The 18,345-nt window shown below is 45.2% G+C and overlaps 1 protein-coding gene across 3 annotated transcripts in view; it reads left to right on the forward strand.

The window, feature by feature from the left end:
* Window positions 1–18,345, forward strand: part of KSR2 (kinase suppressor of ras 2) — a 421,068-nt gene that overhangs the window by 155,364 nt on the left and 247,359 nt on the right. For all 3 annotated transcript variants that reach the window (XM_078060922.1, XM_078060921.1, XM_078060920.1), the window contains exon 4: window positions 5,829–6,342. In XM_078060922.1, coding sequence (XP_077917048.1) covers window positions 5,829–6,342 — 514 coding nt within the window. The remainder of the gene's footprint in view (window positions 1–5,828; window positions 6,343–18,345) is intronic.

The following is an 18,345-nucleotide window of genomic DNA, read 5'->3' on the forward strand; positions in this document are numbered from 1 at the left end:
TCAAAATTCTTACTGGCTTCCCACTGACCTTGGCGTAAAAGCCACACGGCAGTTTGGCCCGTGGTCCTGGTGGCCTGTCCCTCGCCTGTCCCTTCGGCCTCTCTTTGAGCCACTTATCCCATTGTCACCACGCCTTGGGCACACTGCCTTCAAAAAGGCACCCCGAAAAGGGACCTAGGAAAGTGCCTACCCTAACTTAGATGGGTTTGGAGCCTGTCCACTTCGTATTATTTTGACACTTATGCTTTTATATCTCTTAGCATGGAGTCTGTGCATGTAGGCCACGCTGGTATGTGCCCTTCCAGTATGGCAAAGGAGTGAAAAATATTCATGCACAATTGGGTTTTTAAATTTTTATTTTTTGGTTTAACTTATACCAGGGCTGAAAACCCCAAGTTGCATTCAGACAGTGGGGATTTTTTTTTTAAAGATTTTATTTAAGAGCTGCTCCCGGAGTAGGGAGCCCGATGCGATGCAGGGCTAATCCCAGGATCCTGGGATCCTGACCTGAGCAGAAGGCAGATGCTTAACCGACTGAATTGCCCAGGTGCCCCCAGTGGGGATTTTTTTTTTTTAATACTTCCATTTTTTCCCTAATAAACTGTTGCAAGACTTAAAAAATAAAAAAAGAGTCCCTTCCTACCTGTATGCTTTTGTCCTTGTCATCTTCCTCCCCTCACCCCACACCTGCCATGCTCTGTCCTTGGCTCTTGGTGATCCGATCCCCTTCTTGTCCTCAATGCCAGCTTAAATGTCACTTCTTTAGGAGGCTGAGCACTCTACCTAAAGTCAGCCCTGCCCCCAATGCTTTTATTTTTAATTTTTTTCAGTTGAAATTTTTATGGAGCTAATTGTAGATTGACATGCAGTTGTAAGAAATAACACCGAGTGATCTTGTTACCATCTGTTCAGGCTGCTCTAACAAGTATCACAGGCTAGGGGGCTTGAACAACAGACATTACTTCTCACAGTGCTGGAGGCTGGAAGTCCAAGATCGAGGTGCTCACAGATTTGGTTCTTGTTGAGGGTCTTCCTGGTTTCTAGAGAGCCACCGTTGCGGTCTCACACGGCCTTTCTTTCCGGGGACCTCCTGTGTGTTCGTCTCTGTGTAAGGGCACCAATCCCATCATGAGGGCTCCACCTGCCCCACCTCATCTTCACCCAATCACCTCCCCAAGGCCCCACCTCCAAATACCATGCAGGTTTCCCCAGCTTTACAAGTACTCCTGTGTGTGTATGTGTGTATTTACTTCTATGCAATTTTATCACCTGGGTAGGTTCACGTATCCTTCACCCCGATGAAGACACTGGACAGTTCCAACACAACAAGTGTCCCTTGTGTTTGTCCTTTCATGGCCACACCCACCTCCCTCCTGCCTGTGTCCTACATCCCTAAACCCTGGCAACCGCCAGTCTATCCTCCACTTCTAAAACGTGGTCATTTCAAAAATGGAATGTGAATGGAATCTTCCAATATGTAACCTGGGGTTGGCTTTGTCTGCTCAGCATAGTTGTCTGGAAAGTCACCAGGCTTTGTCTGCTCAGCATAGTTGTCTGGAAAGTCAGCCAGTATGTGTGTGCTCAATAGTTCATTCCTTTCCACGGCTGTGTAGTGTTCTGTGCTTGGCACGCCCCACAGCCTGGTAACCATTCACCATTGCCAATTCTCTTATCCTGTCTATTCTGGTCCCCCCCTTTTCCTCCCCCCCCCAGCACTCAGGCACTCATCCTCCTCTGAAATCCTTTCGTGAGCATGTTTTCTTATCTATCGTGTCTCTCCTGCAGCAGAATGTTAAGTCTAGGGTATCAGAGAGCCTGGCCTGTGTGTGATCTGCTGGGCCTTTCTTGAGCATAGTGCCTGGCGCATTCAGAAACTGTTGGATGAAGGTGTGCCTGAGCCCACGGCGACAGCAGATCTGGGAGAAGTATGCAGTGGCTGAATAAGTGGTCAGGGAGTGACCGGGGGCAAACTTGACTTCTGCAGAATTCATGTATCTCATATAGGGGCTAGCAGTAAAATTGCTTTGTAAGGGAAAGGTTATCCTTGAAAATCCTTTAAATTACCTTGAAACTGCTGGAAGTAGGATCCTTGGAAGCTCAAAAGGTGAGAATTAACTCCTTTGCTTTTCTGGACATTTGAATTGTGGGCTCCACAACCACAGAGGAGTGGGGGGGCCAGGCTGCTGAATGGGGATTATGGTGAGAGGGTCAGCAAAGGGATTCATTCTCTTTTTGGAGGGGCCAAGGGGAGATGAATTTATGTAAATGACTATGCAGTGTAGTGTGCACATGGTGTAATGTGCATGCACAGTGCAGTGTGTATAAGATATAATGTGCACACGCTGTAAGGTGCAGAGCTGTGAGGAGTATGTGCTGTAAGGTGCATAAGGTGTAATGTGCATACACAGCGCGGCGTGTATAGGATGTAATGTGCATATGCTGTAAGGTGCAGAGCTGTAAGGAGTATGTGCTGTAAGGTGCATAAGGTGTAATGTGCATACACAGCGTGGCGTGTATAGGATGTAATGTGCATATGCTGTAAGGTGCAGAGCGGTAAGGAGTATGTGCTGTAAGGTGCATAAGGTGTAATGTGCATACACAGTGCGGCGTGTATAGGATGTAATGTGCATATGCTGTAAGGTGCAGAGCGGTAAGGAGTATGTGCTGTAAGGTGCATAAGGTGTAATGTGCATACACAGCGCGGCGTGTATAGGATGTAATGTGCATATGCTGTAAGGTGCAGAGCGGTAAGGGGTATGTGCTGTAAGGTGCATAAGGTGTAATGTGCATACACAGTGCGGCGTGTATAGGGTGTAATGTGCATATGCTGTAAGGTGCAGAGCGGTAAGGGGTATGTGCTGTAAGGTGCATAAGGTGTAATGTGCATACACAGTGCAGCGTGTATAGGATGTAATGTGCATATGCTGTAAGGTGCAGAGCGGTAAGGGGTATGTGCTGTAAGGTGCATAAGGTGTAATGTGCATACACAGCACGGCGTGTATAGGATGTAATGTGCATATGCTGTAAGGTGCAGAGCGGTAAGGGGTATGTGCTGTAAGGTGCATAAGGTGTAATGTGCATACAGAGTGCAGCGTGTATAGGATGTAATGTACATATGCTGTAAGGTGCAGAGCGGTAAGGGGTATGTGCTGTAAGGTGCATAAGGTGTAATGTGCATACACAGTGCAGTGTGTATAAGATATAATGTGCACACGCTGTAAGGTGCAGAGCGGTAAGGAGTATGTGCTGTAAGGTGCATAAGGTGTAATGTGCATACACAGCGCGGCGTGTATAGGATGTAATGTGCATATGCTGTAAGGTGCAGAGCGGTAAGGGGTATGTGCTGTAAGGTGCATAAGGTGTAATGTGCATACACAGCGCGGCGTGTATAGGATGTAATGTGCATATGCTGTAAGGTGCAGAGCGGTAAGGGGTATGTGCTGTAAGGTGCATAAGGTGTAACGTGCATACACAGCGCGGCGTGTATAGGATGTAATGTACATATGCTGTAAGGTGCAGAGCGGTAAGGGGTATGTGCTGTAAGGTGCATAAGGTGTAATGTGCATACACAGTGCAGCGTGTATAGGATGTAATGTGCATATGCTGTAAGGTGCAGAGCGGTAAGGGGTATGTGCTGTAAGGTGCAGAAGGTGTAATGTGCATACACAGTGCAGTGTGTATAAGATATAATGTGCACACGCTGTAAGGTGCAGAGCGGTAAGGAGTATGTGCTGTAAGGTGCATAAGGTGTAATGTGCATACACAGCGCGGCGTGTATAGGATGTAATGTGCATATGCTGTAAGGTGCAGAGCTGTAAGGGGTATGTGCTGTAAGGTGCATAAGGTGTAATGTGCATACACAGCGTGGCGTGTATAGGATGTAATGTGCACACGCTGTAAGGTGCAGAGCGGTAAGGAGTATGTGCTGTAAGGTGCATAAGGTGTAATGTGCATACACAGCACGGCGTGTATAGGATGTAATGTGCATATGCTGTAAGGTGCAGAGCGGTAAGGGGTATGTGCTGTAAGGTGCATAAGGTGTAATGTGCATACACAGTGCAGTGTGTATAAGATATAATGTGCACACGCTGTAAGGTGCAGAGCGGTAAGGAGTATGTGCTGTAAGGTGCATAAGGTGTAATGTGCATACACAGCGCGGCGTGTATAGGATGTAATGTGCATATGCTGTAAGGTGCAGAGCGGTAAGGGGTATGTGCTGTAAGGTGCATAAGGTGTAATGTGCATACACAGCGCGGCGTGTATAGGATGTAATGTGCATATGCTGTAAGGTGCAGAGCGGTAAGGGGTATGTGCTGTAAGGTGCATAAGGTGTAATGTGCATACACAGCGCGGCGTGTATAGGATGTAATGTACATATGCTGTAAGGTGCAGAGCGGTAAGGGGTATGTGCTGTAAGGTGCATAAGGTGTAATGTGCATACACAGTGCGGCGTGTATAGGATGTAATGTGCATATGCTGTAAGGTGCAGAGCGGTAAGGGGTATGTGCTGTAAGGTGCAGAAGGTGTAATGTGCATACACAGTGCAGTGTGTATAAGCTATAATGTGCACACGCTGTAAGGTGCAGAGCGGTAAGGAGTATGTGCTGTAAGGTGCATAAGGTGTAATGTGCATACACAGCGCGGCGTGTATAGGATGTAATGTGCATATGCTGTAAGGTGCAGAGCGGTAAGGGGTATGTGCTGTAAGGTGCATAAGGTGTAATGTGCATACACAGCGTGGCGTGTATAGGATGTAATGTGCACACGCTGTAAGGTGCAGAGCGGTAAGGAGTATGTGCTGTAAGGTGCATAAGGTGTAATGTGCATACACAGCACGGCGTGTATAGGATGTAATGTGCATATGCTGTAAGGTGCAGAGCGGTAAGGGGTATGTGCTGTAAGGTGCATAAGGTGTAATGTGCATACACAGTGCAGCGTGTATAGGATGTAATGTGCATATGCTGTAAGGTGCAGAGCGGTAAGGAGTATGTGCTGTAAGGTGCAGAAGGTGTAATGTGCATACACAGCGCGGCGTGTATAGGATGTAATGTGCATATGCTGTAAGGTGCAGAGCGGTAAGGGGTATGTGCTGTAAGGTGCATAAGGTGTAATGTGCATACACAGCATGGCGTGTGTAGGGTGTAATGTGCATATGCTGTAAGGTGCAGAGCGGTAAGGGGTATGTGCTGTAAGGTGCAGAAGGTGTAATGTGCATACACAGCACGGCGTGTGTAGGGTGTAATGTGCATATGCTGTAAGGTGAAGAGCTGTAAGGAGTATGTGCTGTAAGGTGCAGAAGGTGTAATGTGCATACACAGCATGGCATGAATAGGATGTAATGTGCATATGCTGTAAGGTGCAGAGCGGTAAGGGGTATGTGCTGTAAGGTGCAGAAGGTGTAATGTGCATACACAGCATGGCATGAATAGGATGTAATGTGCATATGCTGTAAGGTGCAGAGCGGTAAGGGGTATGTGCTGTAAGGTGCAGAAGGTGTAATGTGCATACACAGCATGGCGTGTGTAGGGTGTAATGTGCATATGCTGTAAGGTGAAGAGCTGTAAGGAGTATGTGCTGTAAGGTGCAGAAGGTGTAATGTGCATACACAGCATGGCATGAATAGGATGTAATGTGCATATGCTGTAAGGTGCAGAGCGGTAAGGAGTATGTGCTGTAAGGTGCAGAAGGTGTAATGTGCATACACAGCATGGCATGAATAGGATGTAATGTGCATATGCTGTAAGATATATTTGCTGTAACGTGCATACACTGTAAGGTGCTTTCTCTTGGCTTATCTGTTGTCTCTCTGCTCCTTTGTTCCAACTTAGGAGGCAACCTTTCCAAACAAGACTGGACCATCCAGTGGCCCACCACGGAGACAGGGAAGGAGAACAACCCTGTGTGCCCCCCGGAGCCCACCCCGTGGATCCGCACGCACCTCTCCCAGAGCCCCAGGGTCCAGACCAAGTGTATCCAGCACTACTGTCACGCCAGCCCTTCGCCCGGGGCCCCCGTGTACACGCATGTGGACAGGCTCACCGTGGATGCCTACCCGGGTCTGTGCCCGCCACCACCCCTGGAGTCAGGCCACCGTTCCCTGCCCCCATCGCCCCGGCAGCGGCATGCCGTCCGCACCCCGCCGCGCACCCCCAATATTGTCACCACCGTGACCCCACCTGGTACACCACCCATGAGGAGGAAGAACAAGCTGAAGCCCCCGGGGACCCCACCGCCGTCTTCCCGGAAGCTGATCCACTTGATTCCAGGTTTCACGGCCCTGCATCGAAGCAAGTCCCATGAATTCCAGCTGGGTCACCGTGTGGATGAGGCCCACACACCCAAGTAAGTGTGTTTGGTGGGTGCCCTGGGGCCGCTGAGCCCTGGGGGCGGTCAGGGGCTGCTTCATGGCCCCAGGACCACCCCGGGTTAGGGGAGCCTCGAATGCACTTGTGTTTTCTTTCTTCAGTTGAATGAGAGGTGGCTTTTCACAGAAGGCCAATGAGAAAATGAATAGCACTTTCCAGAAATGACCCTTTTTATGAGATAGATTCTCTAAAGCAGGACTCAGTAAACTATCGCCTAGGGGCCAAATCTGCATTTCTTGCAACGCAGTAAGGTTCATTCCCATGTTCGTTGTCCGTGGCCGCTTTCCTGCCCCACGGCTGAGTTGGGTCCAGCCTGCAAAGCCGAAAATACTAGCCATCAGGCCCTTGGGCAGGGAAAGCTTGGCTCCTGCCGACTCTATCTTAGCGCTGCCTGTAGAACGAGGCTGTGAGCTGCATACCTAACCTTACATTTTCTAGTATTGCATTAAAGACAGTGCAAAGAAACAAGTGATATTTTTATAATATGTGTCATTTAACGCAATATGGCAAAATATTACCATTGCAACATAGAATCAATATAAAATATTAACACTGAAATATTTTGCATTCTTTTTTCCTTATGAAGGCTTTGGAATCCAGCTCATCTCAATTCAGACTCCCTGCATTCTAAGTGTGCAATGGCCCGTGGGGCCTGTACTGGGCAGCATGTGGGGGAGCACGCTAGTGTTTGTAATGAAAAGGCACGTCCGGGTCTGCGTGGGGTTGGGAGTGGGTCAGAGAGTGGGGAACTAGACTATCAGAGCAAAGGACTTCACACAGAAGCTTAAGGTGGGCCTGTAGGTGTCCAGGGGGGAACATCATCAAAGTAGGGTGCAGTGTGTGCCTGGCTCTGGTTTGGGGGGGATCTTGCTGCCAGCAGAGGGTGACAGTATCTGCAGCTACATATGGGCCTGCAGGGGGGACGGGGAAGCTCTCTGCAGGGCCCCTTGGGGGCTGACGGTGGCCCGGGTCCCTTGCATTCTTTTGAGGCTCTCAGTGTATTGAAAATGGAAGAAATGCTAAACAGGCTTCCAAAAGTGGGTAGCATGTTTTAAACATGTACACTTGAACAAAATTGCCATGAAGGCATAGAACATAAAATGATAATTTATAATCTCACTAGGAGACACCAATGAGGAGTCTGAGTTTGGCACCTGTTGTGTGTCAGAGCCCTGGACCCCTGCTCGGGGATCCCCGCAGCTAGGATGTGGGGGAGCAGTGGGGAGAGTTCCATTGCATTTCTAGCACGTGAAGGCCCCTGTGGGGGGCTGAGGCCAGCCAGAGACAGAGTGTCTGGCCCAGGCTCCCGTAGGAAACAAAGTGCAGAGGCCCTGGCTGAACCTGATCTTCGCTTTGCCTTCCTGTGACATTGCAAAAGCTCTCAGGGATTTTCAGACCCTCACCCCCATAGTTGTACCCATTTACCTTTGACTCGGGCATTTATCCAGAGCTGGCTCTCTGTCCTGGGCAGGTATGCAGAAGGACTCAGGGGGCCTGCCCCAATCTCTTCCTACTCCCTTCCTCCTGTCTCAAGCAATAGAAAGCCCATGTGGCTGTCATCTGTTACTTTTGTGACACGGTCCCAGAAGCCACTGGGACTCACACCTGACCCCTCCTGTTGCCATCAGTCACCCCCTCGGGGGGTTCAGAGTGACACCTCCCTGCAAGGGTCTTCACTGTTCGAGCCAGCGTCTTGTGAGCTCTCATCAGCCTATGCAGGTGGATCTAAGACATCAATTGTAAGTTGCATCCTGAGATAAACGTAAAAAATATGTCTGTCTTAGAACTGATGAAATGTGGTTTGTTCTCGGCTCTGGGCTAGTCAGTGGGGGTATAGTGGGAAGCAAAGATATAGCCTTGGTCTCATGAAGTCTGACATTAATCAAATAACCACACATAAATATTATAAGACTGTGTCCAGTAATTACAAACAGTGTTAGAGGTTCTAAAGATGCAGGGCAGGGCACCATCAGAGCTTATGACCAGATGGGGCTGATCGAGTTTGAGCTGGCAGGGAGGTGAGTGGGGGAACTAGGGAGAGTCTGGTCCCGGAGAGTTCCCAGAAGTGATGTTTAGACTGAAGGCTAAGGAGGGGTTAAGAGGGTGAAGGGGTAGAAGTGGAGGGCATGGGGAGTATCCGGCCGAGAGGTGGAAGGGGGCACCATACATCTGAGGAATTGACAGAAGGTGACAGAAGCCCTCTATGGCTGAGGGACCAAGGCAAGTGATGCAGGAGGAGACTCAAGAATTAGGAGGCAGAACTCTTCACAGCAGCTCCAAAGTGGAAACAGCCCAAGTGTCCGTCGGTGGATGGAAGGATAAACACAATGTGCCCACTCTAGCCAGTGAGATATTATTCAGCCGTCAACAGGAATGAAATTCTGACACATGCTTCAACGTGGATTAATCTCAAAAACAGTACGCCAAGTAGAAGAAGCCAATCACAAAAGGATCCACTTGTTACGTATGAATTCACTTATACGAGGTACCCAGATTTACAACAACAACAAAGAGTTAGGCAGGAAAGCTAGGGGTTGGCAAACTTTTTCTGTAGAGGGCCAGATAGTGAATATTTTAGGTTTGGCGGACCATGTGGTCTGCACCTCTCCCAATGGAGCAGAAGCAGCTGTGGACAACAGGTAAATGAATGGACATGGCGATGTTCCAATAAAACTTTATTTGTAAAAAAAAAAAAAAATAGGGGCCTGGCTGAGTTTGGTGCCCCAGGCTCTAGTTTGCTCTGTCACAAGCTGTGCTATAGAGAATGCTTCTCCCTTATAAGGCACCGGGAAGGTCTTCAAGGTGGAAGGCATGATCACATATGATGGTCACTCATGGTCTGAGGCTGTGGTTTCTCCCAACTGCGCATCTCCCTCACCCCTCCCTGTGCTGACCCCCAGGAGTTGTGGAACTTGAAAGAAGTGTCTACGGACACATGATCTTTGCTCTATAAGGAAGCGGTGAAGTGAGAGAGGCTGACCTTTAGGGGCTTTCTCTAGCTTTATCGACATAGAATATTATGTACATTTAAGGTATGCAAGATGATGATTTAACACACAGAGGTATTGCAAAATGATTACCACAATAAGGTTAGTTAACACCTCCATCACCTCACATGATTTTTTTTTTGTGGTGAGCATATTTAAGATTTATTCTCTTAGCAACTTCCAAGTATATAATACAGTGTTGTTAACTATAGTCACTAGGCTGTGCACTAGATCCCCAAAACTTACTCATCTTATAACTAGAAGTTTTCATCTTTTAGCCAACATCCCCATTTCCCTCAGCCCCCAACCCCAGGCAACCACATTTGATTCTCCGTTTCTGTTTGATGTTTTTAGATTCTACATATAAGTGAGGTCATGCAGTATCTTTGTCTTTCTCTGTCTGACCGATTTCACTCAGCATAATGCCCCTCAAGGTCCATCCGTGTTGTTGCAAATGGCAAGATTTCCTTCCTTTTTATGGCTGAATAATATTCCATTGTGTGTGTAAGTGTGTGTGTAACATTTTCTTTATCCATTCATCTGTCGACAGACACTTGGGGTGCTTCCATGTGTTGGCTACTATGAATAATGCTGCAGTGAACAAGGGAATGCAGATGTCTCTTCTAGATGGCAACTTCATCTCCTCTGTATCTATACCCAGAAGTAGAATGGCTGGATCATAGGGTAGTTCTATTTTAATTTTTTTGAGGAACCTCCATACTCTTTTCCATAGTTGTTGCACCAATTTACATTCCCACCAGTGGTGCACGAGGGTTCCCTTTTCTTCACATCCCTACCAGAACTTATCATCTCTTGTCTTTTTGATAATACCCATTCTAATGGGAGTGAGGTGATGTCTCATTGTGGTTTTGATTTGCATGTCCCTGATGATGAGTGATGTTGAGCAGCTTTTCATGGATCTGTTGGCCATTTGTATGTCTTCTTTGGAAAAAATGTCTATTCAGGTTCTCTGCCTATTTAAAAATCAGATGATGATGACTTTTTGCTATTGAGTTGTAAGAGTTTCTTATATAATTTGGATATTAATGCCTTATCAGATTGGCAAATATTTTCTCCCGTTCCATAGATTGCTTTTTCTTTTCTTTTCTTTTTTGCTGTGCAGAAGCTTTTTAGTTTGGTATCATTCCATCTGTTGATTTTTGCTTCTGTTGCTTGTACTTTTGGTATCATATCCAAAGAAGTCACCAAGGAGCTTTTCCCCTATGGTTTCTTCTCAGAGTTATGCTTTCAGGAGTTAAGTTTAAATCTTTAATTCATTTTGAGTTAATTTTTGTGAATGGTATAAGGTTAGGGATCCAGTTCTATTCTTTTGCTTGTGAATATTCAGTTTTCCAGTGCCATTTATTGAAGACATTATCCTTCCTCTTTGAGTGTTCTTGGTTCCCTTGTCAAATATTAGTTGACCATATATACTTGGGTTTATTTCTGGGCCTTTGATTCTGTTCCATCGGCCTATGTGTCTATTTTTATGCCAGTATCACACTTTAAATGTGAGCCTTTCCCCAGACCCCTGAGGGATTTACTTTGTCTGGATAAGGTTGAATCACCTACTTTTTCAAGGCCTTCCAAATCGACTCGTCTACCATCAGCTGTTTTAGAAATTGTCTATCAGGATTTAGGCCAAGTTCAGCTTTGTCCATCAGGGTTCTTCTGTCCAATTTAGCAAGTTCACCACTTCCTTGAAGAAGGTACTTCTCCTGGCTCACTTCACAGGATGCTAAGATTCATGGCATGGAAGCAGCAGAGTGGTCAGGTTCATGGTGTAGAGATGCAGTGTGACCACTTGGCCTTGGACTCAGTCATTAGATCCACAGGGATTTTAGGGTACCTGGCCTTTGGGAATTAAAAAAAAGTCCATGACAGAGACAATGGCACTTTGGACTGTATGGGCAGGGGGAGCAGGGGAAGAGATTCAATCAAATTAGGGAAGGGTTTTCAGAGACACATTAGTTCAGTTGTAAGTAGACTCAGTAAGTAGACTGAGAAGAGCCAATATTTGCCTTGGTCTGAGCTAGTCCCAGTTCTGCAAGGGAGTAGCCTTGTGACCTTGGGTTTAATCCGAGTCTTAGTTTTCTCATCTGTGAACCAGAGGGGTTGGAATACGTGTGTGCTATTGAATCCGTGGTCATGACCCATTTGTGGATGGCGGTACCATTTTAATGAGCTGCAACCAGCATTAAGGAAATGAAATCGAATAGCCTAGGCTAGACGTTGGGATATATTTCATGTAGTGAGGCTAACTATTAGAGTTGTTTTATGAAACACACACACACACATATTTGTGTGTGTGTGTGTGTGTGTGTTATTCTTACTCTGGGGGCCCTTTCTACTCTGGACGGCTTTGATGTTAGAATAAACCCCATCAGGGATTAGGTGAGAAGGTTTGAGAAGCCAGCCCTTTATCCTGAATTACTCACCTCATTCTGGTTTCATGTCTGGTTTCTTCTCTCCTTCAACCCTGTACCCTTGCTGGGCATGGTTCTTTGTTACCAACTTGGCTGTTCTAAGTCTACCTTTATTTCGCTTTAATGGATAAAGCAGAGTTTCAGAAGTCACAGGACTTTCTGAACATATCTGAGTCTTTCAAGACCATTGATTCTTGTGAGTTTTCAAGCCCCAAGACCCTGGTAGGTTTCAGGTTGGAGGAAGGCTAGGTTTTAGACCCTTTACCCTCGGCATACCTATGGTGGTGTGTATCAGATGGTCTATTTGGGTTCCAAGCCTGTCCCTAATAGTATACCATGGGCATTTCTAGAAGAAAGCATGGCAAGAAAAGAAAATATTAGCCATAGCACATCTCTCACCTCCACTGGGAGCCTTGGTATGCTGGAAAATATCAGAACTACTATAACTAGTATTCATTCTCAAAGTCCTATTTACTTTCTTCTTTTCCTTTCTTTTTTTTTTTTTTTTTTGCATTTAAGTGTATGGTTTTACTTACATGGCATTATTAAAACGCACACATATACACACATACATACACGTGGGGGGAAAGCCTCGCCCCCCACCCCGGGTAAAAGTAATATGTGATTATTGTGGAAATTGAGACAACACAGGAAATTGATGAAGAAAGGGGAAAGTATATGCTGGTCCTTTGTTTTCTATGTATGTATGTGTATGTGTGTGTATAGAATGTATATACACATAACAAACACACAGAGTGTTTTCTCAACAGAGCTGAAATCATCCCCAGGGGACCAAAAATCAGTTCTTGGTGGAGGAAGGCAAAAAACCAAAAAACTAAAAACAGAAAAACCCCACCTGATATTGCAATAGTTTGTGGCCCTCCAAAGAGCCACTTACATAAACAGATACATGGTGTATTTGTGGTATCAAAATTTCATTAGGGGTGACAATTAGAACAAAAATCCAAAACGTTTCCTTAAAGGATCATACTTAAAAAAAAGATTGAAAAACACTGACATGGCTCTATGGATACAATCCTGTAGATACAGTTATAGACTTAGACGTTGGGGGTTATCAAGAGTCTCCCCAGTGTTCTTATCAGTCTTTCTCCCTCTGGCTCTTTGGCCACACTTACATGGATCAGTTGGCATCGATTCCTTACTTTCAGCCATTTGGAAAATTAAGTCCATGCAATCTCAGGGATTCTGGTCACCTTACCTTCAGTCCAGGGATCCCATGGCCATGGTATTGGAAAAAGGAAAAACCTAACAATTCTTAGGTGCATTAGGAGTGGTACGTTCTTCACATTCATCCATCTGTCTGCCCTCCTGTGACACAAATCACCTGCTTTCTCTTGTCAGAGCATTCAAAAGGGTAAGCTGGATTTCTGAAAACGGATCCCATTTTATTTATTTACTTGTTTATGTATTTATTTGTTTATTTATTTTTTAAAGATTTTATTTATTTATTTGACAGAGAGAGAGAGACAGTGAGAGAGGGAACACAAGCAGGGAGAATGCGAGAGGGAGAAGCAGGCTTCCTGCTGAGCAGGGAGCCCAATGTGGGGCTCGATCCCAGGACCCTGGGATCATGACCTGAGCCGAAGGCAGACGCTTAACGACTGAGCCACCCAGGTGCCCCATGGATCCCATTTTAAATGCATGGGAGAAGCTCAGTATTCAAGAGGAATTTCATTGTGAACCCCCTCCCTTTTTTGCGAATCTTTTTTAAAGGTGATTTTCAATTACAATTTTGTTTTCATAACAGAAGTCATTTCCAGACACATCTTTATTTTGAAAATACAGGCAATATAAAGTGTAAGCCATACAAGGTCAAAGTCTCCCTTCCCCTTGCCATAGAGAGAGGCTAGAACTGCAGGAATCCTTTGCTGGGAATCCTTGCATAGGGCATATATAATATATTTCGTTTACTTTCTTCATAATCAGAACCACACTCCATACATTTACTAATGTGACGTGACTTTGTCAGTCCTGCATAAACATGAATATTCCATTTACAACGTTCTCACACTTTATTGCTTTTAGAAATTCTTCTATTTTCCCGAAGCACACCTGGAAGGTGCCTTTGTGCACGCCTCTGCTCTCAGACCTCTGTGTTGTTTAGGTATGACACATTGCGGCCCTGCTCTTCTGGGGGAGTGTGTGAAAACCCTCCGGTGGCCGGCGAGCAAGGCAACCAGGCTGAAGGAGACCCACACTCATCCTCATTCTGGTTCCAGCGAATTCAGAATCTGTCCATGGCCTGGGCTATATCATTTGTAGCTAGTATGAACAGGCTTTGCTCAACAGCTTAATTATGCGCTTAAGATTTCAGGAGGGATCTTTTTGTTTGTCTTAGAAAACTAATTACAAGCACTCATACTCACTGACACATACCTATAGATCATTGTGCTGATTATTACAACAAACTCTAATGGATTTGTAAGGGCACGAGTGGAGTGATTAGTTTCTATATAATAGTAAATTCATTAAAAAGGAAGGCTTCTGCCATGCTCACGCAAGGGGTCCTTTTAGGTCTAATTAAGCATTCAGACACACAAGATTATTATAGGTCACACTTGGCATTAGATTGACCTTGGAGAGTGTGGGGTAGCCTCAGGTATCTTTTCTGTGGGTCCTCAGGGGCTACTCTTCCTTGCCCCCACCTCCAAGTGGCATTTCAAGAGCAAGGTGATGAGACCCATGTTAAGGAGGTATGGGAGCCATCCTGACTTAGGGGCAGTCGCTCTTGTAACAGCTCCATCCACGTAGCTCCCAGGGGCCCTGCAGGGGACATGCGTAGTTATAACAGTCATGCAGCTTAGGGCTCCCCAAGGCTGTGGATCCCTCCTGAGGTATTTCAATATCATGGTGAGAACTCCAGTCCATATGCAATCTGCCAACCAGAGGCAGTTCTACCACGAGCAAAGCAGTCTACTAAACAGTTGACGTTTCCACATTAGGGGTGTTCAGAGGATCAGACCTAGAGAATCAGGCCAAGGTCAAATTCCCATTTGCAGAAGACGAAAAGTGGTGTTCACTCTTTTCCATAGCTTCTCTTTAAAAATCTTATAAGGTGGATTTGTCACCAATTCACACTGAATTTCTTATTTTGAATTGGTGAGGTCTTTAATGAGATCTTTTGTAATCTATATACTACTATATAATATGTATATTATATATAATATAATTTATAAATATTTCCAGTAAAATCTATGCTTATCAATTTTTTAAAGTATTGTTACTACTTTGCATAAGAAATTTTTATCCAGAGCCCCATCTTCCTGGCCAGCTATTGACCTAGTGCCCCCTCTCCCAGATTCCAGGCCCACTTTCCTAGGTCTAGAGCAAGAATAGGCTTCTACCCTCATTGAGACCTCATCCTTCCCCTCAAGCTGCTGAATCTGTCAGTCCTATGATGTGTCCAAAGAGACCCATTTAAAATAAGTCTGGCTTTCTAAATAGCATCAAAACCATCTCCTTGTATTTGCCCCAGAGGCTTATAAAAACACCAGTGAGACATCGTTCATCACCACATTCCTACTGACATAACAACTCTGAAGTTCCAGCATGAAAAATTAGCTCAGCAGTGTGCTTATTTTGTCAGAAACTGTTGTGGTCAGGTGCGCTGTAAGCTGGGTAGCACAGTATTTTGCCAGAAGTACCTTGTTATTTACAAGGAATAACTGAAGATATTATTCCGGTGAGATTTGATCTGGTTATATGTGGAGAAGTTTTACTTATCTGGCACCTGCCTTTGTCTCCTGTTCTATACACTTTCTTGGGGGGTCCCCAGAGGGACTGAGCCCCATGGAGTCAGCCCCATGATGGCACAGCCCGCACCCCCACCCCATCCCCCATATCGAATCCTTTCTGGGCTTTCCTTCCTTTCCTGCCTCACCTCTCCACTTCATCATACTTCCTGGGATCACCTCCCAAATATACTGCTTGCACCCCCAAAATTTCTCTTAGGGTCTGATTTTGGGGGAACCCAAACTAAAACAGGTAATCATTAATATGGTTGCGTTAAGCTCGATACACAATACATTTCCACTAAATGAAAGGTTTATTGATTGAATGATAACTCTAATAATATGCATGATAGCCATCACTTATTGAACACTTACTGTATGCTGGTACTTTGCATGGTTTATTTTATTTAATCCCATTTTGCAAGTGAGGAAATAGGCTTTAAGAGGGAACATGCTTTGTCCAAGCTCATTCAGACTAAGCACCAGAGTTGCAGCTCATTCTCACCCAAAGTCCGTGGGGACACTGGAGGATGGGACGGGTAAGGGCGTGGACTCTGGAGCCAGATGGCCTGGGTTTGCATCCTGACTTCACTTCCTAGTTGTGTAACTTTTTTCAGGTTTCAATTGTCCCAACGCAAAAGAAAAATGCAGATCATGTGGTGAATCATGTTATCATGACCCCTTAGTTTCCTTTGATGAGGAAGTGCCCCTGAGACATGCTCTATTTTATAGGCCATCTCTCAATTTGGGTTTGTCTGATGTTGCTTTATGACTAGAATCAGGTTATACAATTTTAGCAGAGAAGTGATCAGAGCAGGAAATACATGTTGATTCGGCCAGTTACTGGTATTGCTAATTATGATCATTTGGTGGAGATGGTTTCTGCCCATTTCTGTACTGTATAGTTAGCTATTTTACCCATTGAGGTTAGTATGTTATCTAATGGGGAGATACTTGGAAACCATGTAAATATTTTGTTACTCCTCAAAATTCTGCCACTGATTTTAACATCCACTGATGATTCTTGCCTGAATCAAGTATTATTGTGATGGTTTCCAAATGGTCATTTCTAATTCCATCATTTCTTCCATATTTGCTAGTCGGCTTTCTACTGAAAGGAAAAAACTTCCCCTTCTTCTTTCTTTGTTTATATCCATGTGACCTCATGGATTCCTACTTAATTCAGTAGGTTATAGTCCCTTACTGCCTCTATTTATTCTGATGCTCAGTTGTCTTCCATGTGGCCAGCAGAAGCCCCTTCAAGCTGGTTCCTGCATCCTTTAGACATGTTCTTGTCTTTCTTTGAGTATTGCCTTATTTTCTGGCACAAGAAGATGTGGAATCTCTATCTGAAGGCAGGTGTTCTCTTTTTTTTCATGTGTAAGATACTATTTGTAAAGAGCTTAGCATTGTGCAAAGTAAGCGCTGGCTCTTATTAATATCACTGCTATTATGATGATGTGCTAGCCCTTGACAGACCCTCAGACCTCCTGATCTTTTTCTAGAAGCAGTGGGCAGGCAGCCTCTGCCAGAAAACAGCTGGCTATCACAAAGGCATGCAGTATCTCTTCTTCTCTGGTTCCCAGACCCTTACCTCACTGTAATAGTCCTCAGGGGTTGTCCCCTGACGGGTGTAATTTTCTGAGAAATTATAAAGTATATAGAAAAATGCAATGACTAATAGAATGGACATTTAGGTCCCGCTACTCAGAATGAATGCATGTGAACATTTTTTCCTATTTGCTTTGCTGTTTTTTCCCCAGCAGCAACAACAACAGCAACAGCTAACAGGTGAGGTTGAAGATCCCCCTGAAAACTCACCCCCATTTCTGCTACTTCTTCCCAGAGGCAGCTACAAACCCACTTCAGAGCATGTCCTTCTTGTGTATGGGTAGTGTTGTTTTGTAGACTTTAAACTTTTCTCATAACTGGTATATAAATATGGATATATCATTGTTACTTGCTTTTCTTCACTCAACATTTTTGGAATCTATTCATGTGATACACACATAGTTTCTAGTCATTTACTTTCATCTGCTGTATAATATTCCATTGTATGGACATGCCATTGTTTATGGCATGATTCTCCTTTTGATGGACATCTTGGTTGCTTCCACGCCTTTACTATTGTAACTGGAGTTGCAGTAGAAATTCCTGTACATATTTCCTTGTGCATAGGTATAAGAGTTTCTCTAAGAGGCATCCTTCAAAGTGGAATTGCAGGGCCAATGTATTTATTTAATACATTAAAATTGTATTTGGGGGGAGGGAGGATCTCTTTGAGATTGTAGCACTTTCAAGGATCAAAGGAAGGCTCGGGCACTAAGACTGGGAATGGGGCAGGTATTTTGGTCCCAGTGGATTTTTCTAGAGTCTATGAAATTAGATGGTCTTAGAAGGCTGGTGTTGCCACCTGTTTGCTTTTTGCTCTTGACCATCAGGTAAGTATTCAGAGCCACAGGGGGAAAGCGATTTCCTTCTCTCCTTACTACTTTCTCTTTATCCTAGATGGATGACAAGACCAGGGGTTCTTCTAGAGGAGCTGCCCAGAGGGCCCCCAGGCACAGTGGCTAAGGTCCAGCCTGCTGGGAGCTAATAGTCTGCACTGAGTTAATATTATTGTCTTTCTTATCCTTGTTTATCACTTTCATTATTATCATCTGGCTGGGATGTGCCAGGTTCTATTAAATAGTCCAGTCCCGAGTATGGCAGTCTAACCATGTGCCAAAACTCCCTCTTGGGACTCTACCCTGATCCTGTGCCCTGGGCAGGCTTGGGGGCTTATGTCGGCTCCCAGCTCCCTGATGGTGGCTCC

Source organism: Halichoerus grypus, chromosome 13 (assembly GCF_964656455.1).
Source record: "Halichoerus grypus chromosome 13, mHalGry1.hap1.1, whole genome shotgun sequence".
Lineage (NCBI taxonomy): Eukaryota > Metazoa > Chordata > Mammalia > Carnivora > Phocidae > Halichoerus > Halichoerus grypus.